Source organism: Pleurodeles waltl, chromosome 7 (genome assembly GCF_031143425.1).
Source record: "Pleurodeles waltl isolate 20211129_DDA chromosome 7, aPleWal1.hap1.20221129, whole genome shotgun sequence".
Lineage (NCBI taxonomy): Eukaryota > Metazoa > Chordata > Amphibia > Caudata > Salamandridae > Pleurodeles > Pleurodeles waltl.
The window spans coordinates 1187714050-1187741661 of NC_090446.1; the positions used below are offsets into that span (position 1 = coordinate 1187714050).

General features: G+C 44.8%; 2 protein-coding genes across 6 annotated transcripts in view; one reads left to right on the forward strand and one right to left on the reverse strand.

The window, feature by feature from the left end:
* The window catches only part of OGFOD3 (2-oxoglutarate and iron dependent oxygenase domain containing 3), a 1107281-nt gene extending 1096252 nt beyond the window's left edge, over positions 1 to 11029 (reverse strand). Inside the window, exon 1 of the mRNA XM_069200289.1 lies at positions 10892 to 11029. Coding sequence (XP_069056390.1) covers positions 10892 to 10953 — 62 coding nt within the window. The 5' untranslated portion in view covers positions 10954 to 11029. The remainder of the gene's footprint in view (positions 1 to 10891) is intronic.
* Positions 1 to 27612, forward strand: part of HEXD (hexosaminidase D) — a 238406-nt gene that overhangs the window by 37152 nt on the left and 173642 nt on the right. The window contains exon 2 of one of the 5 annotated variants that reach the window (XM_069200286.1): positions 7831 to 8053. The exons of 1 other annotated variant lie outside the window; for it this stretch is intronic. The gene's annotated coding sequence lies outside the window, so the exon portion shown is untranslated. Of the gene's footprint in view, positions 1 to 7830; positions 8054 to 10978; positions 11116 to 11200; positions 11344 to 27612 lie in introns of those variants that run through there. 3 more of the 5 variants (XM_069200282.1, XM_069200288.1, XM_069200284.1) reach the window with 3 other exon arrangements.

Consider the following 27612-nt stretch of genomic DNA (forward strand, 5'->3'; position numbering starts at 1 on the left):
AAACCCACAAAAACAGACAAAGAGGGGAGGATCCTACTGGTCAAGGGACAGCTGCAAGACGGTATGTGTCCCATAGCAGCAGTGTACGCTCCAAATTTGGTGCAAACCACTTTTCTCCATTCGTTCTTTACTCTTTTATGGGGCTTTGTTGAAGGAGACATTATACTTACGGGGAATTTTAACCTTATCTGGAACCCGCAGTTACACAGTACACCCCCTCAGAAAGCAGACACTGAAAACTTTACAAAAGCGCTAACTACATGATTCACTCCCTGGGCCTGCTTGATGCTTGGCACACACTCCACCCAACAGATGAGGACTACACCTTTTTTCCCCACCGTACATATCCACACTTGTATCATATTTATTAGCCAATCCCTAGAACAAGATATTTTAGCTGCTTAATTTCACCCGATCGTGATTTCAGACCATGTCCCAGTAAGCCTCACATTGGAATAGAGAGTTCCCACCCCTAAACTACACCGATGGTTACCTCTTACTAGAGATCGGCTGTTTCGAGACGAGCTAAGCAAATCTTTTAGAGACTTCTTCCAAGAGACTAAACCTCATACCACGATCATATCAACCACTTGGGATGCCTTCCTAGCACTAACTAAGGGTAAATGTATTTATTTCGTGTCCACAATTAATAAACAAAAAACCCAAGATAGATTGCCATTGGAGGAGGAGCTCCAGCCTAGCTGAAAGCGCCCATAAGGATAACCCTACTCTTGCACTCCATAGAAATTACAGCCCTACTGGGGAACTTGGGTACTATTTATACCAACAAGGCGGAATTCACATCGTTACTGCTAAAGCGTTTTGACATATGATAAAGGAAACAAGGTGGGCACTCATCTAGCAAACCATCTAGGACTTAAACATGAAAAAGACTACATTAACCTTATATGCAAAGACTCTGGGAGCTACTCACGTCCGAACACGACAAAACACACGCCTTCCAGGATTTTTTACAAAGCCCTATACACTTCGGAACCTCCGAATGTAGAGGTTCAAATAGATTACTTGGAGGGAATGGCCCTTCCCCAGGTTTCCACAGATCAAAACAAGACTTTGAGCAGCCCGATTAAGAAGGATGAGGTTTGAGAGGCCATTTCCTCTCTTAAGCTACACAAATCTTACAGCACATTTTCATAAAACTTTCAGTGCTGAGTTAGGCCTATACCTCACACTTCTACTTAATTATACAGATACCATTAAACAAGTCACCCCCACAATGAGCGAGGTACTCATTTCGATTATTCCTAAACATACTCCCAACTTTGCGTCTCTAACAGGCCCATTGCCTCAATTTAGATGCCAAGCTTTACACTAAAATACTAGCTACCCGGCTTGAGAGAATCCTTCCTGATCTGATCCACCCTGATCAATCAGGATTCATGCAGGGTAGACAGACACATGAGGGTGGTCCACCTGGTCGAGAGGGCGACTAAAAAACAGATTCGACATTCTGGTGGCACTGGATGCGGAGAAGGCCTTCAACTGGGTGGACTGGTCCTTCCTTTTCTACACCCTTTGGAAATTTGGACTTAATGAATGATTCATTAACATGGTACAAACAAAGTATGTGCACCCTTCGCCCCGCGTAGTAGTCCACAGAGTGGGCTCTGATTATTTTTCATTACAACGCGTTACACGTCAGGGCTGCCGCTCTCCCCACTCGTTTGCGCTCAGCATAGAACCCTAGGTGGCTAAAATACGAGCTACACCATAGTTTCAGGGTGCCCCCTTCGGCTCATGTGATCACCAAATATCACTCTTTGTGGATGACGTACTGCTCTCTCTTACTTCCCCCACTACTTTCCTGGAGGCTTTACAACATAAGTTGACAAACAAGACTATATCGGGTTACTGTGTCAACCTCCATAAGTCCTTCCTTTTCAACCTCACCCTGACATTACCGGAGATGGAAGCTTTGGCAGGCCTGACCTCCTTCAAGTGGGGGGAAAACGTACCTGAGGAAGAAAATCACCCCTAAGATTTCTGACCTGTACCATGCTAACTTTCCTCCCCTGCTCCACAGACGGATCTTAAGCGCTGGGCACCAATGTATCTCTCTTTGTTGGGAAGGATTAATGCGATCAAGATGACGGTCCTGGCGCATATGGTCTATCTCTTTCAAGGTGTCCTTATTGAGGTACCCAAGGAATTCTGCAATGGATTTTGGTGGTCCGTTTTCTTTGGCAGGGAACAGGGCTCGCCTTCCCTATAAACAACTAAGATTACCGAAAGGAGCGGGAGGGCTGGCGCGGCCGGACGTCCATCTATACTATAAGGCACCACAATTATGGATAATTGCAGAGTGGGCATTGAGAAAATCATATACATGGACAGGGCCATGGTTGACGAACTTGTGTGAGATATCCTCTGGAAACCTAAGGCTGATAGAATCCCCAGCGCGTAACAAAGCACACCTACTCGCACTATCCTTAGAGTATGGGACACAGTTATGAAGACACCAGGATGGACCACTTTCCCTTCCCCTTATGCTCCTTTACATTTTAACCCAGCCTTCCCCTCTGCCTTGACACCAAGCGCCTTTGATAAATGGAGAGAAGAGGGGTGCCTCAGGATTTTGGGAAATATGGACCTTTGAAAATCGTTAACGTGATTTTCTGTTACCAGATACCGATTGGTATCACTACACTCAATTGAAACATTGGGTATTACAACCTGACATGAGTCTCGCAGCCTCAAGAGACCTTACCACTATCGAGAAATTTGTGAGGCAGACACAAGGCACTAAAGACTCCATTTCTTTCTTACATGCCCACTTACTCCAGACCCTCCCCTCAACCACACTACATGTTCACTTCTGGAACCGTCTTTTAGCTACTCCAATTTCAGACTCACATTGGCAGAAACTGTGGACTGATATCACTAGATTTAATCCTTCTCTAGGGCTTAGAGAAGTACGCCATAAAATACTATATGACTGGTACCTGTAGCCCACTAAATTGAAAAAGATCTTTCCTGCAACATCCGATTTATTCTGGAGGGGATGTGGTCTACTCAGTGATTTTCAGTGCATTTGGTGGGACTGTCCAACTATTCAACCATTCTGGACTGAAACTTTGGCACAAATTAAAACAATACTGGGCTATCCCATCCCTTCCACATTGAGCTTTACACTCGTAGGCTTACGGGCTGACTCACCACACCATCAAACTTCAAGCGATTGTTCCATTATGTGGCTGTGTTTGGGGGCAGCAGAGATGGCTCTAGCAGCTAACTAGAAGAAAGCCACAGCACCTTCCTTTTTACAATGGAATGCTAGACTCTGGCAAAGTTTAACAATGGAAAGAATGACAGATATCCTCTAAGACATGAATAAGAACTCTGAATATCACTGCGGTACCCTTGTTAACTACTTATCTGAAGGACTCCCCCTTACCACCTGCCTCATCTGCACGAGAGCACTCCATCTCTTCCACATTTAAACTGCTTTTGATCCAGCCTCCCGCTCCCCCTTGGTGAAAGCCCCATAACTTTGTCCCCAACCACCGACTTGGACTATAGGCATGTATTTCCCACACATGGTCTACAGGTTCAATTTTTATTTTTCCTTTTGTTCAACTAGATTTTAGCTATTTTTTGGGGGGGTTGGGGGTGGCGTATGGGGATTTAACGGGACAGGGATAGCACCTGACTATGCAAAGCTGATTATGAGACTCCGATCTTGGATTTTTGCACAAGTGAAGTCTTGTTTATATGGCAACTGTGCAACTCATTAGCCATACACTGTTTAGTATGTTGACTTCTGCAATGAATACATGAACTTAATAAAAAAGGTTTTTCCAAAAAAAAAGTTTAAAGTAGGCTGACGTGACGTCACAGTCATGAGACGCATGACCCTGTGACGTCGACTGACATGCTGCCTGTTGTAAATAAATACACTACGCATGCTTCTGCTAAGTGTATCGGTTTATAGCATTTCAGCCTTCGCAGAGTAGAGCTTTCTCTGTCAGCTCATCTGTAAACTGCAGCTGGGACTCGGACACCTCATTCTGTAAGAGGCAGCACACCAACCCGGCCTCACCAACCCGCAAGACTGACTGCTAAGGAGTCTCACAAAGTGCCTAGTATGTCAAGTTTAAAATTGCATATATTTTCTTTTACCAATCTTTTTCTTTACCGTTGCATGTAAACGCATTGCAGTCAAATACTCCAGAATGGCAGCTGTACAAAAACCTAGTGTGCTTAACGTAATCAACTATACTGTTGCTCTAACTGTAGAAATGTGGCCCACATTCATGGTTTACATGTCAAATATCGTGCCTGTGTGTGCACTAATGTCACGCTCACCAAGGTGGGGACAGGAATGTCATGGTTCTAAGTTAATGTTTGAGCGCTCTCAGCAACTATTGAGTTCAATTTAATCAAATCATATATAATTTTAATTTGATTCACCTCTGTGCCGTGCCTGTTCTGACTTCTTTCTCCTGCCTAGTGCACACAAGAAATTAATTAAAGCTTAGAGGGTCATAACTAGGAGACCATCGTTCACTGATGCGCAGTAACGGGCACTTAAATATGTGCACCAGTGCTGAACACACACTCACATACACACACTTCAATGCACACCCATCTGCCTGTTCATATGTACACACACGTTTGTGCACATAAGGATGTTTTCCCCAAAGACAACACATGCATACACAAACACACAATTGTATTTGCAAACACTAGCAATGCACACATATTCAAAAATACACGTTTACACAGATATATGTTTACACATTTGCAGGCACTTGTTTGTGCAAACATGCACTTCCACACAAAACTAAACACATCCTCATGCTTGCACAGAGACACAGGAACTCGCCTGCATTCATGTACAGAAGTATTAACACCCCTTTGGTCTTTCCCAAACACACACTTATTCATGGAATACCATTTCTACTCTTCATCTATATGAACCCAAAACATATGTGCCCAATGATGCTAGTTGTAAAACACTTAGGGACAGATGTAGCAAAGGTTTTTCGCCATTCTATGTCTATGGGAAAAAATGTCTGTACATATGGCCCTAAATCCCTCTGCTTTCACTATATAAATGATAAATGACACCACACTGCGCCTTGTAGGGTGTTTTAGACCTGGAAGCTCTTGGTGTGGTTTCCCTGTACTTTTTTGCTTCCGACCCCCTGTTTTTGTATCCTGTGCTGTTATTCGTTCTTGCTGGTTTTGATACACTTGGCACTTTTGCACTGGTCAGCAGTGCTAAAGTGCAAGTGCATCTGTCTAAAATAGGTTGGTAATTGGTTTTCCATGATTGGCACCTTTGATTTACTGATATGTCCCTAGTAAAGTGCACAGTGGGAGCCCAGGGCCTGTAAATCAAATGCTACTAGTGGGCATGCAGCACTGATTGTGCCACCCACATGAGTAGCCATGTAAACATGTCTCAGACCTACACCTGGAGTATCTGTGTTTGCAGTTTGGGACTGCCAATTCGACCTGGTGAGTGTACCCACTTGGCAGGCCCAAACCTTCCCTTTTACTACATATGTCACCCATAAGGTAGGCCCAATGCAGCCACATGGGCAGGGTGCAGTGTACTGAAAAAGTAGGACATTGACTGTTATGTTTTACATGTCCCGATAGTGAAATACTACCAAATTTGTTTTTCACTCCTGCAAGACCTATCTCTCCCATAGGTTAATAGTGGGATTGCCTTTAAATATATTTTAAGTGCAGTTTCCCATTGGGAGCAGATAGAGATGTGTAGTTTGGGATCTCTGAACTTTCAATTAAAAAAAATACATCTTTTGGTGAAGTTGTTTTTTAGATTGTTTGTTTGAAAATGCCACTTTCAGAAAGTGGGAGTTTTCTTGCTTAACCATTCTGTGCCTCTGCCTGGCTACTGAATACATATCTGGGTCAGGCTGACAATTGGGCTGTTTGTGAATTCACTTTAGACAGTGACAGAAAAGGGAACTGAGGTGTGTCCTGCATATCCTGATGAGTCTTCCTGAGCTAGAGTGGGAGGGAGGGGCTGTAATCTGCACTTGAAATGGCTGTGTCTACCCTCACACAATGCAGACTCCAACCCCCTGGAGTGTGTCTGGACAGGGCAAGGAAGAGGCAGGGTCTTGTGTACTACAAAGACTTTACTTTTAAGTATGCCTACTTTAAAGGCAGAAATGAGTATAAGTATTGGACTGCTGACCCCATAATTTTAATTACTTATGGATCAAGAGGAATCTCTGCCAAGGTGAAGAGCTTGATGCTTAAGGAGGACTTGCCACTCTGCCTACTGCTTCTGCCTGAAGAGGTAAAGGACTGCACTTTGCTTTCTGAAAACCTGCTTGTGAAGTTTCTACAAAGGCTTGGACTGAGCTTGCACCCTATTCTGAAGTCTCAGGGACATCAAAGACTTCATCTACCAGTGCCTGGGCTCTTCTTCTGAGAGTCTGGACTGGCTAAATGGTGCTAAATCCAGTCCCTGGGCCCTTAGAAGTGGAGGCTGCTAACCCGCAGGGGAAAATCCACGCACCGCTGTGTGCGCATCAGAAAAATCAACACAGCGCCTGTCTGCGGCTGGAAATTCAACACAGCGCCTGTTTTTAATGCAGACCCTTCACACAGCGTGTCAGAATTTTCCACGCATAGACCCTGGGTGTCAAAACCTTCAAAATCACCGCACAGACCTGAGGCTACTTGTCTGGAAATCGACGCATCTTTTCCCTACAAGAAAAGAATCAACGCATTACTTACCTAGTGGAGAAAGGATCGATGCACGGCCTCACTTACAAGTAGGGAATTGACACATTGCTTGCTTTTCCGACCCATGCTCACCCTTGCAGCTTTCTTTTTGGCGCATACCAGGTATTTTGTGCTAAAACAACCCGTCCATTGATTTCTATGGATTAAGACTCTTTTTACTTTAAAAATTCATAGCTCTGCTTGTGTAGATTTGATTTTTTTTCATTTTGGTCTTGTTTGATTTAGATAAATATTGGCTATTTTCCTAAACTGGTGTGGAGTCCTTTTGTGGTGTTTTCACTGTGTTGCTGTTTGTGTTTTAACAAATACTTTACACATTGCCTCTGAGGTAAGCCTGACTGCTTGTGCCAAGCTACCAAGTGTGTGAGCAGGGGTTGTCTGAGCTGTGTATCTCCCTTACCCTGACTTGAGTAAGGGTCCCTACTTGGACAGGGTCAGACTGACTGCCAACTAGAGACCCCATTTCTAACAGGGTGTATCTCAGATCCATCACTATCACCTATGAACGAAACTGCTCTTGCGTGAGAGGTGACATTCTCACCAAACGAGATAACAAAGCACACTGTTGATGCCCAGCATTGCAGACTCAGTGCCATGCCTTCAAAATCAGTGGTGGCCCTTCAAAGAGAGGGTGCCCCAAGACTGGCAAACATACTCCATTTCTAACATGAGCAGACACTTGGACATGCAGTTAGAGACAACTTGTCTAATGTTTAAAGCACAAACTCACATAAATGCTTCTGCAATCTGCCAGTGTGCCCATCCACTATTCCAGTCCACAGTAGTGCATTAGGTGAATGACTTTCGTAGTTGTGCATTACATGTTTGTTGGCTAGTTTATCTGTTTAATCATACAAGCATCAACTTATTTGTTCCTTCTTTCATTTATTGACAAAGCAAACTCAGCCATCCCCGTAAATTGTGATTTATTCCAGCTGCCATGCCCCATTTCAAAATAAAAAACAAAGCACCAGTATTCTCATTTTAGGATAAGTGTTTATGTGTTATATTTCCTTACCTAACCAAGAGAGCATTAAAAGGGGGTGCTTCTGATCCCCAGTTCTTTGTCTACTCCAACAGGTTTGCTGGGATTAGCCGCTCCGGCAGAGATGTGAGGTTGTGTAGATTAAAGAGAAGGAGAGAAGAGAACCCCCACCTTCCTGCCAGAAGCCTGTGTCAATGGTTTCTCTATATTATGCAGAAAAAGCCACAGCCAGGAAATCATAGAATTCCAGTGGGCCTAATAATAACTAGCAAGGCAGAACCATAACCCTATCACACATGAACGGATTACGAAAGACAGGTAAAAGTCTCATGGCTACTTTTTGGAGACATGTCAGTTTGGTTTTAAATTATTTACATGCAGGAGATGTTGGATGGCATAGTGCTTAGAAATTGTATGATTAGAAAGTTGCGCACTACATGCATCTTCCTTGAAGCTCAGGGCATGGTGTAAACGTGTTACAGAATTCAAAACTCTGTCGTCCATTGAGCTTCTGTCATGATTTTGCAAACAATAGAGTACTGTCAGTACATTGTAAAGTCATATGGGTGAACTGCTGACGCCATGCACTGCCTCTCCGTACTCCACCTCGGTGCAGCCTCTGTGAATTAGAGCATACCTTGAACAGTTTTTTGTTTATATTACAACACTACACAGTGATATCTGAAGTGTCTACAGTGGAACCTGAAAAGAACTTATTATTTTCACTTTTCTGTGTGATAGCAATTGTTTTTATTTTCGAAGTGTAAACTGGTGTGGTGTGTTTCTCTTTCGAGTATTTTTTCTCAGGCTGCCCCGGAGACACAGTCTTTGTGTAAAAGGAAGCTTCTCACAGCAGGCATCCCTGGGGCGGACTCCAAGCTGGAGCACGCCCAACAGGGGCACAATGAAGTGTGAGATCTTCCTGAAGCAGAACTCAGGGACTTAGGACAAGCCTGCCCGAGAAACGTCCTCTCCTCGAAAAACAGAAACTGTTGTTCCACTCATCATCCCTGAAGCCCATCAAGTGGCAGTGCTCAGGAGCCCTAATCTAGACTCCTTTTTTAGACAAGAGGTCTCTTGGAATTTCTAAAGGTAGGCTGGTCTCTCCTTTCTCACTTCAGTGCCTGGGTCTCCTTCCTCAACCTACAACAATGCAGGCAATACACTTCCATTGTCTGTGAAGCTATCTTCACCGACAGGCTGTGAAATGATAAACAGGGTCCTCTAAAAGGAATCCACTTTGCTTTGATTTCTGCAAGTCATACTTCAAGGGTGAATATCTGAAGAACTCCACTCACACATTTGGAGAATCACCTTTTCAATGTTTGCATTACTTTTACCCAGCATATACTGTCAAGTTACCTTTCATCATGACGTTGCTGCTTCATTCAAAAGGATCCTAAAGTTCTCCACATTTCCCTATGTATGCACCCAGTCATTACTTTACACTTCCAACCCCATAGCTGATCAGCTCTCCTTGCTTCAGCTGTGGTCTAGGAGCAGCCGGGCAGTGGACAAACTATTCACTTATTTCTATGGTGTATAAAGAGTACCTAATATAGCGCTATTTTACATGCAAATAATGATGTTTCTGTCTACAGTTTTCACATCCTCTGGATGCTTGCTGTCTCACTTTCTACTCTTGGTGCCTAAAAACTTTGCATCTTTTTTCCTTTGAATGATTCGCTCATTACTTTCCATCCTCTACATGCATTCTCTATCTGAGTAGAGCCAACTCTAAGTCGCGTTCGTGTTTGCATATTTACATATTTTATTTTTACCTAAAATGTTTTTGTCTGCATTTAAAAATATAGTATTTTTTTAATGGATATTCCATGAAATGTACAACATATATTCATTATTTATTTTTCTATTGTACTGACTAGCACAAGGGCCTGAGAGTGACATACAAATATTTAAAATAAAGTAAAACGTGTTATTTTTTTTAACAATTATACCTAGCCTGCTTATACATAAAAAGTTTCAGGTTTTTTTTTTTTAGAAAGAAACAAGACTTATAATGAACCAAGGGCTTTAGCGCGATGTATAAACTAGTTTAAGTACAATACTTACTTCGGCATTTTTAACAAAACTGCCTCTGTCATGAATCCAAACTTTTTGTTGGCTTCTTAAAAAATAAATATTTGTTTTGAATGGATATTTCTTATACTCGTAGCTACTTAATATATCATGAAGATTACTGTGTAATCAGAGATGAATAGCTGATGTAGAAAAAGGGGTGGCCAGCCTGCACTGCCTAGCATCACAATTAAAGTGCGTTTTCTTTGTGAACGTTTACGATCCTACCTTATGTGTAGAGCCCAAGCAGCCTCCCTGGTACCCTAGACCCCTTTGGAGGTCAGACTGTCTTGGCAAACCATAAGTTTTAGGAAATATTTTAAGAGTTTGCCTTTATGAGAGCATAAAAGAACTGTATTTTTGGTTAATTTATCATAGAAATAGTACTGAAAATTGCACCAATTTTTACAAATTTTCTCAGGGGAAAAAAGTCCCCCTTTATTAACTCCGCCCACGCTTGCTACGCTCGCGTGGAATAATTCACCCACTGCTCTTACTTCCCACCACTTTCAAATTCCATCGGCCGCCACTGACATTCATTTATCCACCTACATGTTTTGATGTTTGAGGCAACACACCAGCCTACATGCTTGCATTGTGTTTAAATCTGAAAGTTTAATTCCGTATCTATGTCATGTACTTATATACAAACGTATACAATCACACGTAAAGATTTTAGCAAATTTACACACACACATTCTGCAACTTTCCATTGTAGGTGTCTCTATCAGTTTCATCAGTGGCCCACTTTCTGCCCCGATAAAAGTCCCTTCTGGAGACGCATTATAAGTACTATAAGGTGAGTTAGAGGCAAGAAAAAAAGCCGAGGTTTCACTGCAAAGAACCAGGTTACATAGTGAAGAGGAAGGAGGCGCTATAATAAAAAGGAGCACTGTGTTCTTCGGGAGGGGGGGGCTGGTACTGCAACGAATGACGCTACGCCTACGTCACCAATAGATGGGGTTATGAGTGGGAGGGTTCAACGCGTTTTCTTGTATCTGCCCCCCTTCATCTAAATGACAGACTGTGTCACACCCCCTCCCTTGTTTCTCGAAATGAGAGCGTCGTGCTTGTTACCTGGTTCCCCTCTTCTTGTTTTCGGCGGGCTCAACCGTTTTGTTTCTCTTCTGGACTGGCATTATGGTGATCACCTGCTAGGCAGGATTTTCCATACACAATCTATTTGAGACCGACACCCGTTGATGGTAAATGTGTCTTTCCTTGACGGCTTTTGTACCTTAATTACGGTAATTACGACTGCAGTATCAGAGCTGTGCCATACGAGTGTTCGCACGAATCAGGTAGGCGGAAACATATTCTAAGACATTTAAGTGTGGTGATATAGGAATGGTTGGGGAGGGGGGTCAAGTCACGTGATTGGCTGGAGGAAGTTCTCGCTCATTGGCAGTTGGGATCACAGGATTCGGCTGTGGCCTACGATAACCAAGTCAATTGCTTATTGGCTGCAAGGTTCTGCTACTGCATAGTTTTCTGTGGGGGACGCCTGTCAGTTGTTCATTGGTTGAATGGTAACGTAAACTACACGTGTGCCTGTTATAGTATTTACCTGCAGTATTACCTCGTTTTTTCGGCCGTGTTACAAAGACGAGAGTTCTGGAGTGCTGTCTCTTTTCTTTACTGTGTTACTGACACAATGACGTTCGGGTGAAAATAACCAGAACGTCTGCTGCTGTACCCTGGCACTCGTGTGTTATAACAGGCATCGTCAACGCCAGTTTGTACAACTGAAAGTGCCACTTATTTGAGGCACCCTGTTAAATATCTTGCGTTAACTTTAGCATTCGTTACTGCACTCCTGCGATCATTTATCCATCGAGTTATACTCACTCTTTCTACAGAATTACTGAGGTTCATGCACAACGTATTGTGATCAACCTAAAATAAAGGGGCATGCATATGATACTGTAGTGCTGGCAACGTGTCTTAGATAACTGAAGGATTTATAGTGTTTGTGTTTCTCTGGCAGCAGCACATATGGGAGGAGGACAGTCATGAGCAATATATTGCAGTCCTAATTCCTTCTGGTTCAGTCATTAACTTTGGACTTCAGAGTGTAATTTTTAGATTGAGATCAGTATGGGATTCCCAGGACTACCTTAATGTACATGGATTTGTTAGGTCCGACTTGACAATGCAACTTTCACCAGACTTTATGCAGTCAACAATAAAAGGCCTTGAGTGCCGCTGAGAGAGCGGTTTAAGCTCCACCCTCATGTTGATTGCCCTGAGTGCAGTGTTTGCTGGCGATATTTGAAAGTGGCGGGCGTAAAATTTCTTAGTGCCCTGTGGTAAGTGAGCATAGCAAGCAAGCCCGACATCATAAGGTCTCCTTATATCCACCTAGTTCCCAGCCAATCAACCCCTTACATTACTCGTGCTCTCCCGTTCTGGAATATCAGCTTCCTGTGGTATCCTTTACTCCAGTGCTTTAGTCCTTCGATCCCTCCTCCTTGTGCTCTCTCTCACTGCATCCCCAACCTCCTGTGCAATCTAAGATCCAGAACATTACGGTAACTGAATTTTACAGATTATTCTGAAATACTCTGTTCACAATAAACATACACAAACTCGTGTAAATGCAAATAACTATCCAGAGAACTACCAGTTTGACAAACCTGCATAACCATTCTTACAGTAACATAACTGATCTGTACTATTCTGAAATGTCCCTGTTCTTAACTCCCTTACTGCACACAGGTGTTTGATTTCAGGAGTTTATCCTCATATATTTGTGAGGGTATTTGAAAGGGTGTAGAAGTTTCATGAAGCTCGTTATTTTTTTTTTTTAAATGCCAACGCAAAGATACATCAACATGATTTTCACAATACAAAATTCAAAAAGGAAAAACGCCATGTAATTCTGCTGGTATGATAACAACTTTGACCATCCATTTGCACTCCATCTCTCCATATCTCACAAGGAGCTTTCGAGGGAATGGTCAAATCAACTCTCATGAACATATTATAAGAAGGGCCACTATTGTTACAGGTATATAACTTCTACATACCATTTGTAAAATGCAATGTTATTAACAGTGCACTTGTACCAGGCCTCCAATCTTAGAAAGAGCCCCCCAGACAACAGTTATTCTCACACAGGGAAACGTTTGTTGCAGTAAGTTAACTACCAAAAAAAATACGCTGTTCACAGCACCCTTGCACCAGTCCTCTCATCTCACCAAGAACTGCCCAAAAGGCCTTAAATGCAGGTGTTGTCAATTTCAATATAGTCTGTTTCTTTCAGTTCACGGAACATGTCTCTGGCTGTTTTTCTGTTTTTATAGAAAGCATTATTAAGCACGAAATTAAGATCTCGCCCTTCATTTGTGGGAAATCATGAGTTTCCCGCTGTAACCTGCTTACAAGAACTAAAACAGTGAAATGCCTACCAGAAGTGTCAGGTAGTGCAGCAACTTCTATTAATCTCAGACCCCACATCTTTTTGATGTGAGAGCAGGAGTCAACGACCTTCTTCATCTGCCCCGCCCCCATGCTATCACAGGCTTTCCACTGACGATTGACCAAGCCTTCAAACCATTTCAGACGGCAAGAACACCATGCAGGGAATTTTGGGGATGATTATAGCTTAAGGATTCTCTTTCACAGCCACGTAGCTGTGTATGGATGAGGTTATTCTGCGGAGGGTTTACCCTTCTCAGGTTAGTAAAAGGAGTACTATTCAGCTGATCAACGCATGTTGATTAGAGCGCCACCATAGCGCTGCCTAAAATATGCACAATAATATGTACTGAATACATGTACAATATATATTCTACACGGTCATCATACTCACAAACTTTAACTTACCTGTGTGGATGAAGCAAAACGGGCTCTTATCAAATCAATGCGTGCAGCATACCGTTACCGCATTAGCAGCAGCCTGTCGAAAAGGGGAGACCCAGAGAGACAGCCTCCTCCGTCCCCTGCACTGCATCACATGCTGCACATACAGTAGAGGCCCCTAGTCTCTAAGCCAATCCAGACGCTGCTCCTGCTGTCCTGGATTGGTTGGTGCGGACAACCTCAGCGCTCATTCACTGAGCCTGGGGGCTACAGCTTTCAGTCAACCCAGGCTCTAGTAGGAACAAGTAGAGAGACACTGAATGGTCTCTAGTGCGCATGTCAGGCTGGCCGGAGAGAGCCAGCTGTCCAACCAGACGTGCACTTGGGCAACAGGTGCGCTGGCTACTAACTATGGTGTCTCAATATTAAGCCCGCACAGGATTCTACAGAATCCAAAACAAGTACTTTACTCATACTTAATTGGGAGGGGGCAAAATATAACTAGGGCAACGCCCAGTGCCCTAATGGAGTCACCGTCCCTGCCTGAGTGTAGGATTTGATTGGGTCAAATTTGTGCGCTTCCACCAAAAAGACAGTTTGTATTGCACTTTTTGGCTTGTGGCAAAGTTTATACTTGATACAGCAGGACTGAACAGATTATGGTGGCAAGCCAGTGATCACAGCTAAAGGGCTGATCTGTTTATTATGAACTTGTATGATAAAGGCATTAAACCTGATGTATTTATTGTGAAAAGCATATGTTAAAGTCTATAGGCATATACATGTTGATTGTTATTACTCTATATTGCAACCTACAGACAGTTATTTTAATACATGGAATCTCACAGATTAGTGTAGTAGGCAAGGGCTTTGGTGTTGATGATCCTCCCAAACAAATCATGGGTATATTAGATGGGCAATATTTTGTTTTGCCAACTGTAATTTTCCATACATTTGAGATTTTATGACTGAATGGCTGATGGTTTCCTTGTGGAAGCTCAACGACAAAGGCTATAAGCCTGCTTGTTTATTATATGTTACAATCAATGCACTAGCCCTGACATATTGATTGTGAAAAGCACATGTTTAAAGTCAATAGGCAGTTAAGGGTGGATTGTCATCACTCTAAATTAAAGCCTATTGATTTTCTGTTACAGGGAATTACACAGACTATGCTAGTAGGCAAGGGTTCTGGTGTTGGTTATCCTATCTGATAAGCCGTCAATTTAGAAAGTTTGCACTTTTAAGAATTCTTGTTAAGCACTGTTAGGAGTGATCGTATTTTGCTTTGCCACTTGTAATTTTGTATACTTGTGTACTTTTATAACTGTTTCGCTGATGGTTGCCTGGTGGAAAGCTTTTACTCAACAGAGTAAGATTGAGTTGGTTATGGTGACAAGTTAATGATAGATGATATAGGCCTTCTTGTTTATTATAAAAAGTTATGATTAATAAAGTAGCCTTGATATGTTGATTGTGAAAAGTATACATTAAAGTCAATATGCATTCAGGGGTGGATTGTTATTACTCAGAATGAAAGCCTACTGATTTGTGTTACAAATAATGTCACAGATTACCTTATTACCTTAGTAGGCAAGGGTTTGGTTTTGGTTACCCCCTCTGACTAACCATGAGTGTAGAAAGTTTGTGCTTCTAAGAATTCTTGTTAAGCCCTTTAGGGGAGATAGTAATTTGCTTTGCCAACAGTAATTTTTATACACCTTTGTATTTTTATGACTATATTTTTGTTGGTTGCCTAGTGGCAAAGGTTCCACTCAGTACAGTAGACCTGAGTTGTTTCTGGTCACAAGCCAATGATAACAGCTATATGGTTGCTTGTGTGTTGGGTAATGTTATGTCTGATGCATTGATCTGTTCTGTCTGAGATACTGGATTATTAGTTGAGAGGTGGAAGTCCTACTCAAGTAACAAACACAATCCTGCTCAGGGTGTGCCACAAAAGTCACCAAATTCACCTGTGCTTTACCTTCTGGTAGCTTGCCACAAAAAAGTCAGTCTTAACTTAGAGGGAATGTAAACACGACAAAAGAAAAATCCTCAACCAATTTAGAAAAAGAGAATGTATTTTAATAATAAAAAAAAAGACAGCAGAACAAAACAAATCAGCAGAACCAAAGTTATAGATTTTTTAAAATAGTTTTTAGTGAAAGTAGCTCAAAGAAGCAGAAAGCACCACTCCATGGTCATCTGGCTGCGCTGGACTGGGAGAAAGTCACATGTTCAGGCCGATCAGGATGGAGCTCTGGTTGGGTTAAGGGACAAGGGGCCAGATGTAGCAAAGGGTTTTACCCATTCTATGTCTATGGGAAAATGTGTTCGTACATATGGCCCAAGGTCTGTCCCTATGAAGTGTCACTTTCTCAAGTCTGGGACAAAGTTTCAGCTTGCATTGGAGGAGGCTGTGAAGAAGAGGCTTTCTGAGCAAACAGCAGGTCGAGCATCGCAGACAGTCATTGCTGTAGCATGAAGAGCTGGTTGTGGCTGAAACTTTGCATTGGCAGTCATTGCAGGCTGTCATAGTGGTAGCGCGAAGTGCAGGTTTTGCATTGACATTTATTGCGGATGGTTGCTATTGGCACGAAGAGTAGGTCTCACTAGAGCTTCGCATTGGAGGTCATCGTGGGCGTTAGAGTTGTTTTGCATCACTAATGCCCGAGCTGAAACACTCATGCACTGACAAAAAATCTCTGGCATGCGCTTCTTAGTCCAAGGAAGACATTTATTATTTCACTACGCAAGGTTCCTAAAAGGAGATTAGCTTGCTGAACGCACACGTTTAAAAATGGTCAGAGCAATTAAATGAAATAATGTACAAATGATTCGCCACTGCAATATACACAGCAAATATATGTATCTATATTTATGTATCTATATTATAATGCAAAGCAAATAATGAATAAAAAAATATGCATCACCATGAGAAAAGGGCATCACTGCTTCATCTCCCTCCTATTCAGCATCAGATCGCCAGATCCCAGAATCGATCGAGGAGAGAGAGAGATCAATCATCCTTACGGGAAGGATGGCACACTCCAGCATCATGGATGTGCCTGAGATATGCAAACACTTTCTGTCCCCGGTCCATCTGGTTTCGGCCTCCTATGCTTCGAACAAACAAAGGAAAAGTCTAGACCTTCCCTCTCCCTGAAGAAGTTTATTTATTCAAAAAATGCTGATTGCTTTAGGCCTGCTTTGAAAATAACATGTCGGAAGTGGCCACAATCCCAAGGTGATAGTCCAAAACAAGTCCCTGCCGTCTGAGTACATTCTTATCAGCCTATGCCCTTGATGGGGAAAAACATGAAAAATAAAAACGTGCACATTGTACAATATGGAAAACTACTTGCAGCTTTCAACATAGCAGTGTCTAATGCTAAGATAAAGTCAATAGGCAGAATTAAGCTGGTGTTCACTAAAGTGACAGTGTAGTGCTAGGCTAAGTGCAGTGTGGAGTCAGTGGTCAAAACCCACATATCATTACAAGAGATGGGCAGGAATGTGCCCGTTTGCGGTTGTGAGGAATCCAAACTTCAGGATTTTCCTCTTTTATTTTAGGAGGAGCTCTCACTGATGCCAGCCAAGGTTCCAGGATATGGGGGCACCTCTCAGAACTCACTCTAGCAGAGGCCAGCAGCAAGGCTTAGGCAGGTCCAGTTGCAGCTGGTGAGCTGGACAGTTGCAGGGAGGCACCTGGAAGCATGTTGTGTCCCTATAACTCACACAGGAGGTCAGCCAGCTGACCCTTGGAGCCACTCTACATAGCCTGGGATTAAGAACACTGGTTCAAATGTCCTTCTTTAGTCAGCAAGGTAGTTCTTTTTGCAGCAGGGCAGTTCTTCCTCTGAATCTTCCACAGGTCCAGGAGTGTTTTGATTTGGGTTCTGAGAGTGCCACCTTTTACATCCAGTGCCAGCCTAAGGGTGGGGAAAGTCCAATTTGTCTCCACTTCCTCCGTCCTGAGCGTGGCTTCAAACTGTCTAGGGTGACAATAGCAAGGGCAGACCTGATGTGAGGTTCCTTTTTGTGTGCTTGAGGCAAGCCCTTTAAAGTGTAAGTGGGGCTGAGCACAGCCCTACCCCCCAGCCATCCTGTCGGGACAACTCATCCTGTCTACACCTAAGCCACTTTATCTCCATCTCTGGAAGGAATCAACAACCCGTTACAGGAGCAGCAGCCACAGTCCTATGCAATGCCTACTGGCAGAAATGCACTGTTGACCTGGCCCAAAAAAAATACCAACTTTCTAAAAGTGGCATTTTCAGAATAGCAGCTTAAAATCCAAGGGGTGACCTATAATTATTGAAAAGGAATGTTTAGGCCCCGCAAAGTTTTATTTTGCCAAGTCCAGATATCAGTGTAAAGCTGCATGACAGGCTTCAACATGTTTCCCAGCCACTAGTAGAATTAAACTTACAGGACCTACGCACATGTAGTAAAATTTACTAGGGATTTACAAGTCAATTAAATGTATCAATTAGGTGTAGGCCAATTCTGCCATGTTTTAGGGAGAGAGCACAAACTGTTTAGCACCGGTTAGTAGGTTAGAGTCGTAAAGCCAACAAAAACAAATTCAACAGAACAGAAAGGCTGAAGGCAAAATGTTTGCGATGACCCTGAAGATGGGGCCAAGTCCAACAGTTTGATTATTAGTAGGCCTGGTCTATTTATTATGTATATTATTTATTAAGGCCAAAAGACCTCTAAAGGCGGATTACGTCACAGGTTGTAGAAAGGAATTTGGTTACATGTAATCTCACAGATTACAATAGAAGGGAAGGGTTTCGGTGTTGGTCACCTTCAGGAATAGATTTTCACTATGATGATTCTTGTTACGCCGTATTTGAGCCCTTTTGATCAGGGTGGTATATTGTTTTAACAACTGTAACTGTACAGGGGGCATGGCCAAGATGGCATATGGATAGGATGTTTTTCCTCATCCCTCCATCCACGCTGCTGATCAAGCCCTGCTGCCTGTCCTACCAACTGCATAGTTAGAGTCTCACGGTGTCCATGTCTGCTCTGGGACCTGCCAGGCATCGGGAGACGTTGCCTGCACAAGGAATCCAGCTTCCCAGGATGAGACCAGTACCTGAGGTGAGAGCTGTTCTGGAAGCAGCAAAATGGCGGTGACCGCGGTAAATGTAAAGCCGATTGCATCTCATCCATCCAGGGCCAGATGTCCCGCCCCTTACAGCGGAAGTTGTCAGCAACACCGCGCACCTGAGCCCTCAACCTGGGACTAGTGGGCTGAGTCATTGGCGCCGCCACACGCCTCACGGCCCCTGAAGATGATCACGTGACAGTGGCTCGGGCAGAGGCGGCAGCAGCAGAGCTGTAGACAAGGCAAGGGCTGCGGCTCTTGGGGACCAGCGGCTACCAGCATTGGCGCTCACGAGCTGGGCACACGTTCCTACAGCTGAAGGGGAGGCCTTTCCCGGGAGCGCCCTGTCAGCACGGATACAGCACGGATAACTGGCCATTGCCGCCTGCTCCTAATTGTGCATTGCTTGTGAACTTCACACACTCACTCTGGGGCTTGTTGGAAGTCTGCAGGAGCTGGGCCGACATCAGGGACCCCATTGCCTTCGTAACTGGAGTCCCTGTGACACACACACACACAGGTAGAGCTGGTCTGGGAGTTGATCTAGGCCCCTGAGGCAGCCATCCCTGGGACCGCGGACTTCGTCCCCGTGGGGGAGGTGGAAGTGGCATAGCTGGTGAGCGGCTGACTGGGACCAGGGGCGGATCGACGTTCACCGCCCTCTGTTGCTGGCCACAACTCTCTGGCCCCCACCACAGAGCCCACCCTTGGACTGTGGTTACCGGAGAGTCCCAGATGTGAGGGGCCCCTGAGTGGAAAGCGCATTTCAGGGAGCCTTGAATTCGCTGGGGGGCAACCCAGAAGCCCCGTGGTCACAGCTACGGCTGCAGCACTACAACCAGCCACAGGTCAGAGGTGGCAACCAGGATTACACCCGTGACGCTGGCTTATGGCCCCTCCATCCTTGCGGTGAGCCCCTGTAGAAAATCTGTGCCTGTAAACCTCTCCTACACGGTGTAGGAAGCTGGGTTCTGGTTGCAATACCCCCCTCACACACACACACACACTTTTTGCATTTGTTTAATGCAACTGTGACTGAAGTGCACTGGGTATCTGCTAACCAGGTCCCCAGTGCCAGTGTGCCTTCCCCAAAACAAGACATCTGGTCACTTAATACCCAAGTGGCCAGGCACTTTAGCACCTCTGTAAGTCCCTAGTAAATGGTACCCCTGGTACCTAGGACATGGGTACTGAAGAGGGGCATGAAGAGCTGCAACACAACTTGTGCCACTGTAAGGGACCCAGCACCAACCTCATGTCAGACTGCCATTGCAAGCTGCATGCTAAGTTGCTTCCTAAAAGTGAAAATGTGACATGGTACACTGTGTGTGTACCATGTCCCCTAAGCACTGCATGTAATATTTGTAAGTCACCCCTACTGCAGGCCTTACAGCCCTAAGGCAGGGTGCATTATATTACGAGTTTGGGCATACCTGCAAGAGCAGATATGCCCCTGCTGTGTCTTTGTTGATTCTTAGACATAGTAAGTGAAGAGTGGAGCCATTTTAAATAAATGTACTGGACACTGGTCAATATGAGTTCCCTAGCTACATGATGGCTTCACTAAAACTAGGTGTTGGAAAATGTCCCTTTCTGAATGGTCACCCCAAACTTTTTGCCTTCCTCGTCCTCTTTTTTTTCTGACCTCGTTTTTGCTGGATTTAGAACTCTGGGCACTTTACCACTGCTAATTGGTGCTAAAGTGCATGTGCTCTCTCCCTAAAACATAGTAACATTGTCTCATGCCTAATTGGCATATTTAATTTACTTTTAAGTCCCTAGTAAAGTGCATTATGTATGCCCCAGCATGTACATTTAAATGCTACTAGTGGGCTTACAGCACTGATTGTGCCACCCCGTAAGTATCTCATAAACCATGTCGCAGGCCTGCCACTGCAAGGCCTGTGTCTGCAGTTTCACTGCCACTTTGACTTGGCATTTTAAACTACTTGCCAACCTTAAATTCCCCTTTTATTACATATGTCGCTCCAAATGTAGGCCATTGGGCAGGATGCATTTTAAGTAAAAAACAGGACATGTACTTCCAGGTTTTACATATCCTGGTAGTGAAAACCCCCCAAAGTGTTTTTTTTACTACTATGAAGCCTACTCCTCTCATAATCCCCTTATATACTTTAAGTAGCAATTTCTGATCTGAGAGGTATAGCCTTGTCATGTTTGGTATGGTTGGAATGGTAGTGAGAAATACTGCTTACTGGTTACGTTGGATTTTACATTACTATTTTAGAAATGCCACTTTTAAAAAGTAGGCCTGAGCTTGCCTCCTGTTCTGAAGTCTCAGAGCCATGAAAGACTTCACCAAAGAGAGAATATCCAGCGTGTCAGAAATTTGACGCAACACCTGCAAAAATCAACACAGCTTCTGCCTCGTGGCTGAAAAATCACCACATCGCCTACTGGACTGACATAGCTCCTGCTGCATCCGACCAGCACGTTCTGGATTTTCCAAGCATCGTCTCTGGGCATCAAAATATCCCCGCATCGCAGTGAGGAACCAAGGCTGCGTTCCCAGAAATCGACGCATCACTCTGTGTGTCGAAATAAACAACGCCTCGCCTTAGCCGCTCCACAAAAAACTGAAAAAACTTTAATACGCATCCCCTCCTCTGCGACCCTCTGCATCATTATTTTTTACACATCCCAGGTACTGAGAATTAAAAGGATACAACCATTGATTCTTGTGGATTAACTCATTTAAACCTTTAAAAAGTGATATCTTGACTTGTGCATATTGGATTTTGGTAGTTTTGGTCTTATTTTATTCAGATAAACATTATCTATTTTCCTAAACTGCTCTGGAATACTTTTTATGGTGTTTTCACTGTATTACTATATGAGTTATTGCACAGATACATAACATATCACCTTCTAAGTTAATCCTGCCTGCTCTGTGCTAGGCTACCAGAGGGTGAGCACAGGATAATTTAGGTTGTGTTGTGACTTATTCTGACTAGGATCGTGGTCTCTACTTGGACAGGGTGCATACCTCTGCTAACTCGGGACCCAATTTCTAGCACTAGGGAAGTTTAGTATCAAACATTTCATATTAATAAACCCTCACTGATTCCAATGATGTATTTATTAATACTCGCACCCAGATGACACTTGCACCCTGAAAAACCTACCGACCCTGGTGAACTCACTGACCAGTCTGGCAGCCACAGACGTGAATATGACCTACCCTGGTGAGAGCCTCCGCTTTCTAGAGGTCAGAAACAAAGCCTGCACTGGTTGGGGTGGTAACTCACCCCTCCCAACAGGATGACCTGCAATCTGCATTCCAAGGGAAGGAGCATCAAAGAATCCCACCGCCTTTGATATGCAGAACTGGCTTTCCTCGGAGAAGGATTCCAACTCCCCCTGCCCCAGGGCCCATCTGGCATCTGGACAGGTGGGAAATTAGCTATGCAGAGGCCTGTCACCCTTCCAGGCTTGACACACCCCTAGGGTGACCAGCCTAAAATGGACAGGGCTAAGCAAATTCCACCATCTTGTGTGTGGAAGAAATTAGGACAGGGTGATGCCCACACTGTAGGAGGCTGGCCTGGCTTATAGTGGGGACCTTGTGGTACTTACACCTTGTGCCAGGTCCAGTTATCCCCTATTAGTAGATTAGAAGTTTTCTAGCAGCTTAGGCTGGTAGAGGTAGCTATAGCAGAGCAGCTTAGGCTGAACTAGGAGACATGCAAAGCTCCTACTGAACCACTTATATCAGCACTAGCACTATATCATAAGAAAACACAATACTCAGAGTTACTAAAAATAAAAGTACTTTATTTTAGTGACAATATGCCAAAAGTATCTCAGAGGATATACTCCCTTAGGAGGTAAGTAAAATACACAAAATATACACACAGACCAAAATCAGGTAAGTAAACAGTTAGCAAAGTAGTGCAAATACTGTAGAACACAATAGAATGCAATAGGAGACAATAGGCCTGGGGCAACACAAACCATATACTCCAAAAGTGGAATGTGAACCACTAATGGACCCCAGGCCTAGTGTAGTGTGTTGAGGGTCACTGGGAGTGTAAGAAAACACTAAGGGTGTCCAAGATACCCCACCTCAAGACCCTGAAAAGTAGGAGTAAAGTTACCCTACTACCCCAGAAAGACCGTAAAGTCGAGATTGGGGATTCTGCAAAGACAACAACTGACTGCAAAGCACTGAAGACAGATTCCTGGACCTGAGGACCTGCAAAGGAAGGGGACCAAGTCCGAGAGTCACGCAAGTGTCCAGGGGGGCAGGAGCCCACTAAACCCCGGATGAAAGTGCAAAAGGGCTGCCTCTGGGTGGAAGAAGCCGAAGATTCTGCAACAACGGAAAGTGCCAGGAACTTCTCCTTTGGTCAGAAGATGTCCCACGGCGTGCTGGAGGATGCAGAGTTGTTTCCACGCAGAAAGACGCAAACAAGCCTTGCTAGCTGCAAGAGTCACAGTTGAAGTTTTTGGGTGCTGCCAGGGCCCAGGAAGGACCAGGAGGTCTGGGCTAGGCTGTGCACAAAGGAAGTCTTGCAAAAGTGCACAGAAGCCCTAGCAGCTGCATTTCACGCAGTACACAGGATTACTGTCTGGCGTGGGGAGGCAAGGACTTACCTCCACCAAATTTGGACAGAAGGGCCACTGGACTGTCGGGGACACTTGGATCCAGCTCCTGTGTTCCAGGGACCACGCTAGTCAAGATGAGAGGGGACCCAGAGGACCGGTGATGCAGAAGTTTGGTGCCTGCATTACCAGGAGGAAGATTCCGTCGACCCACGGGAGATTTCTTCTTGGCTTCCAGTGCAGGGTGAAGGCAGACAGCCCTCAGAGTATGCTCCACCAGCAAACAGTCGAGAAAGCCGACAGGATGAGGCGCTACAATGTTGCTGGTAGTCTTCTTGCTACTTTGTTGCGGTTTTGCAGGCATCCCGGAGCGGTCAGCGGTCGATCCTTGGCAGAAGTCGAAGAGAGAAGTGCAGAGGAACTCTGGTGAGCTCTTGCATTCGTTATCTGAAGAGAAACCCACAGGAGAGACCCTAAATAGCCCTCAGATTGGCTACAGAGAAAGCTAAGCACCTATCAGGAGGGGTCTCTGACGTCACCTGCTGGCACTGGCCACTCAGAGGTGTCCATTGTGCCCTCACACCTCTGCATCCAAGATGGCAGAGGTCTGGGACACACTCCCCTTTCCTTTGTCCAGTTTCGCGCCAGAGCAGGGCTTGGGGGGATCCCTGAACCGGTGTAGACTGGCTTATGCAAGGAGGGCACCATCTGTGCCCTTCAAAGCATTTCCAGAGGCCAGGAGAGGCTAATCCTCTCAGGCCCTTAACACCTATTTCCAAAGGGAGAGGGTGTAACACCCTCTCTCAGAGGAAATCCTTTGTTCTGCCTTCCTGGGACTGGGCTGCCCAGGCCCCAGGGGGGCAGAAGCCTACCTGAGGGTTGGCAGCAGCGGTAGCTGCAGAGAAAACCCCGGAGAGTTAGTTTGGCAGTACCCGGGCTCTATGCTGGAGCCCGGGGATGCATGGAATTGTCACCCCAATACCAGAAAGGTATTGGGGTGACAATTCCATGATCCTAGACATGTTACATGGCCCTGTTCGTAGTTACCATTGTGACGCTACATATAGGTATTGACCTATATGTAGTGCACATGTGTAATGGTGTCCTGCACTCACAAAGTCCGGGGAAATTGTCCTGAACAATGTGGGGGCACCTTGGCTAGTGCCAGGGTGCCCTCACACTAAGTAACTTTGCACCTAACCTTCACTAAGTAAGGGTTAGACATATAGGTGACTTATAAGTTACATAAGTGCAGTGTAAAATGGCTGTGAAATAACGTGGATGTTATTTCACCCAGGCTGCAGTGGCAGTCCTGTGTAAGAATTGTCTGAGCTTCCTATGGGTGGCAAAAGAAATGCTGCAGCCCATAGGGATCTCCTGGAACCCCAATACCCTGGGTACCTAGGTGTCATGTACTAGGGAATTATATGGGTGTTCCAATGTGCCAATCGGAATTGTTAAAAGTAGTCACTAGCCTGCAGTGACAATTTTAAAAGCAGAGAGAGCATAAACACTGAGGTTCTGGTTAGCAGAGCCTCAGTGATACAGTTAGGCACCCCACAGGGAACACATACAGGGCACACTTTATGAGCACTGGGGTCCTGGCTAGCAGGATCCCAGTGACACAGGCAAAAACATACATACAAGTAAAAATGGGGGTAACATGCCAGGCAAGATGGTACTTTCCTACACAAATCCCTCCCCCCCCCCCCCCCAAACGAGGGGCAATAAGGCTAACCTGCCCACTTGAGTCTTCATTGTCTAAGTGGAAATATCTGGAGAGTCCATCTGCATTGGAGTGGTTACTCCCAGGTCTATGTTCCACTGTATAGTCGATTCCCTCTAGGGATATGGACCAACTCAACAATTTAGGGTTTTTCGCCTTTCATTTGTTTTTGCCAAAGTAGAGGTTTGTGGTCTGTCTGAACAATAAAGTGAGTACCAAACAGGTATGGTCTCAACTTTTTCAGTGCCCAGACCACAGCAAAGGCCTCCCTCTCTATGTCAGACCAATGCTTTTTTCTAGGGGTCAACCTCCTGCTGATAAAAGCAACAGGTTGATCCTGGCCCTCAGTATTAAGCTGTGATAGCACTGCCCCAACCCCCAATTCAGAAGCATCAGTCTGGACTATGAACCTTTTGGAGTAGCAAGGGCTTTTTAGGACAGGTGCAGAGCACATGGCCTGTTTGAGCTCATCAAAAGCTTTTTGACAGCTGGCTGTCCACAATACCTTTTTAGGCATCTTCTTACTAGTGAGGTCATTAAAAGGAGCTTCAATGGAGCAATCATTCTTAATAAACCTCCTGTAATACCCTGTGAGGCCTAAAAATGCTCTCACCTGGGTTTGAGATGTAGGGGGAGCCCATTCCATAATAGTCTGGATCTTCCCCTGCAGAGGTGCAATCTGTTCCCCACCTACCAGGTGGCCCAGATAAACCACTTTCCCCTGCCCTATCTGGTACTTTGAGGCATTGATAGTGAGGCCTGCCTTTTGCAGGACCTCCAAAACTTTCCACAGGTGGACCAGGTGATCATCCCAGGTGGAGCTAAAGACAGCTATATCATCCAGATATGCTGCACTAAAAGCTTCCAACCCTTGGAGGACTGTATTCACCAACCATTGAAAAGTGGCAGGTGAATTCTTTAGGCCAAAGGGCATCACAGTGAATTGCTAGTGCCCTCCAATGGTTGAGAATGCAGTTTTAGGTTTTGCATCTTCTGATAATTTAATCTGCTGAAACCCTGCAGTTAAATCAAAAGTGCTCAGATACTTGGCAGAAGCCTGTGTATCAATCAGCTCATCTCTCCTGGGTATAGGGTGAGCATCTGTCTTGGTTACTTGGTTGAGCCTTCTATAGTCAACACAAAACCTCATCTCTCTTTTACCATCCTTACTGTGAGGTTTAGGAACAAGCACCACTGGGCCAGCCCGCTGGCTTTCTGAAGGCTCAATCACTCCCAAGTCTAACATTTTCTGAACTTCTTGTTTAATGCAGACCCTAACATGGTCAGGCTGCCTATAAATATTACTTTTGGCAGGCAATCTGTCTCCAGTATTGATTATATGCTCACACCAAGAAGTGGTACCTGGTATCAGTGAGAAGAGTTCAGAAAACTGACTTAAAATATTTACACAGTTATCTTTCTGCTCAGCAGTAAGACAATCTGCAAGTACTACTCCCTCCACTAAGCCATCAGCTTCAGTGGTGGAGAAGAGATCCGGGAGAGGGTCACTCTCTTCTTCCTGTCCCTCATCAGTTGCCATGAGCAGGGTGAGATCAGCCCTGTCATAGTAGGGTTTGAGGCGGTTGACATGGAGCACCCTAAGGGGATTCATGGCAGTGCCTAGGTCTACCAAGTAGGTAACCTCACCCTTTTTCTCAACAATTAGATAGGGTCTACTCCACTTGTCCTGGAGCGCTCTTGGGGCCACAGGCTCCAATACCCACACCTTCTGTCCTGGGTGGTACTGGGTCAGGACAGCCTTCTGGTCATGCCATTGCTTTTGCAGCTCCTGGCTGGCCTGAAGGTTTTTACTGGCCTTTTTCACGTACTCAGCCATTCTTGATCCTAGGCCAAGTACATAATCCACAATGTCTTGTTTAGGAGCTTCTAAAGGTTGTTCCCAACCCTCCTTAACCAGTGCAAGGGGACCTCCCACAGGGTGCCCAAAGAGGAGTTCAAAGGGGCTAAAACCCACTCCTTTTTGGGGTACCTCCCTGTAAGCAAAAAGGAGGCAAGGTAACAGGACATCCCATCTCCTTCTGAATTTTTAGGGAGTCCCATTATCATACCTTTGAGAGTTTTATTAAACCTCTCAACCAGACCATTTGTTTGAGGATGATAAGGAGTAGTGAACTTATATGTTACACCACACTCCTTCCACATTGCTTTGAGGTATGCAGACATAAAGTTACTACCTCTCTCTGACACCACTTCCTTAGGGAAGCCCACTCTGGAAAAGATTCCCAGGAGGGCCTTTGCTACTGCAGGAGCTGTAGTGGTCCTCAAGGGGATTGCTTCAGGGTACCTAGTGGCGTGGTCCACTACCACCAGGATAAACCTATTGCCTGAAGCTGTTGGAGGGTCAAGGGGGCCAACTATGTCAACCCGTAACGTTTCAAAGGGCACCCCAACCACAGGAAGTGGAATTAAGGGGGCCTTTGGAGTGCCACCATTCTTGCCACTGGCTTGGCAGGTCACACAAGAGCGACAAAACTCTTTGGTGTCCTCTGACATATGAGGCCAGTGAAACAGGGGAACAAGCCTGTCCCAAGTTTTACTTTGGCCCAAATGCCCAGCCAA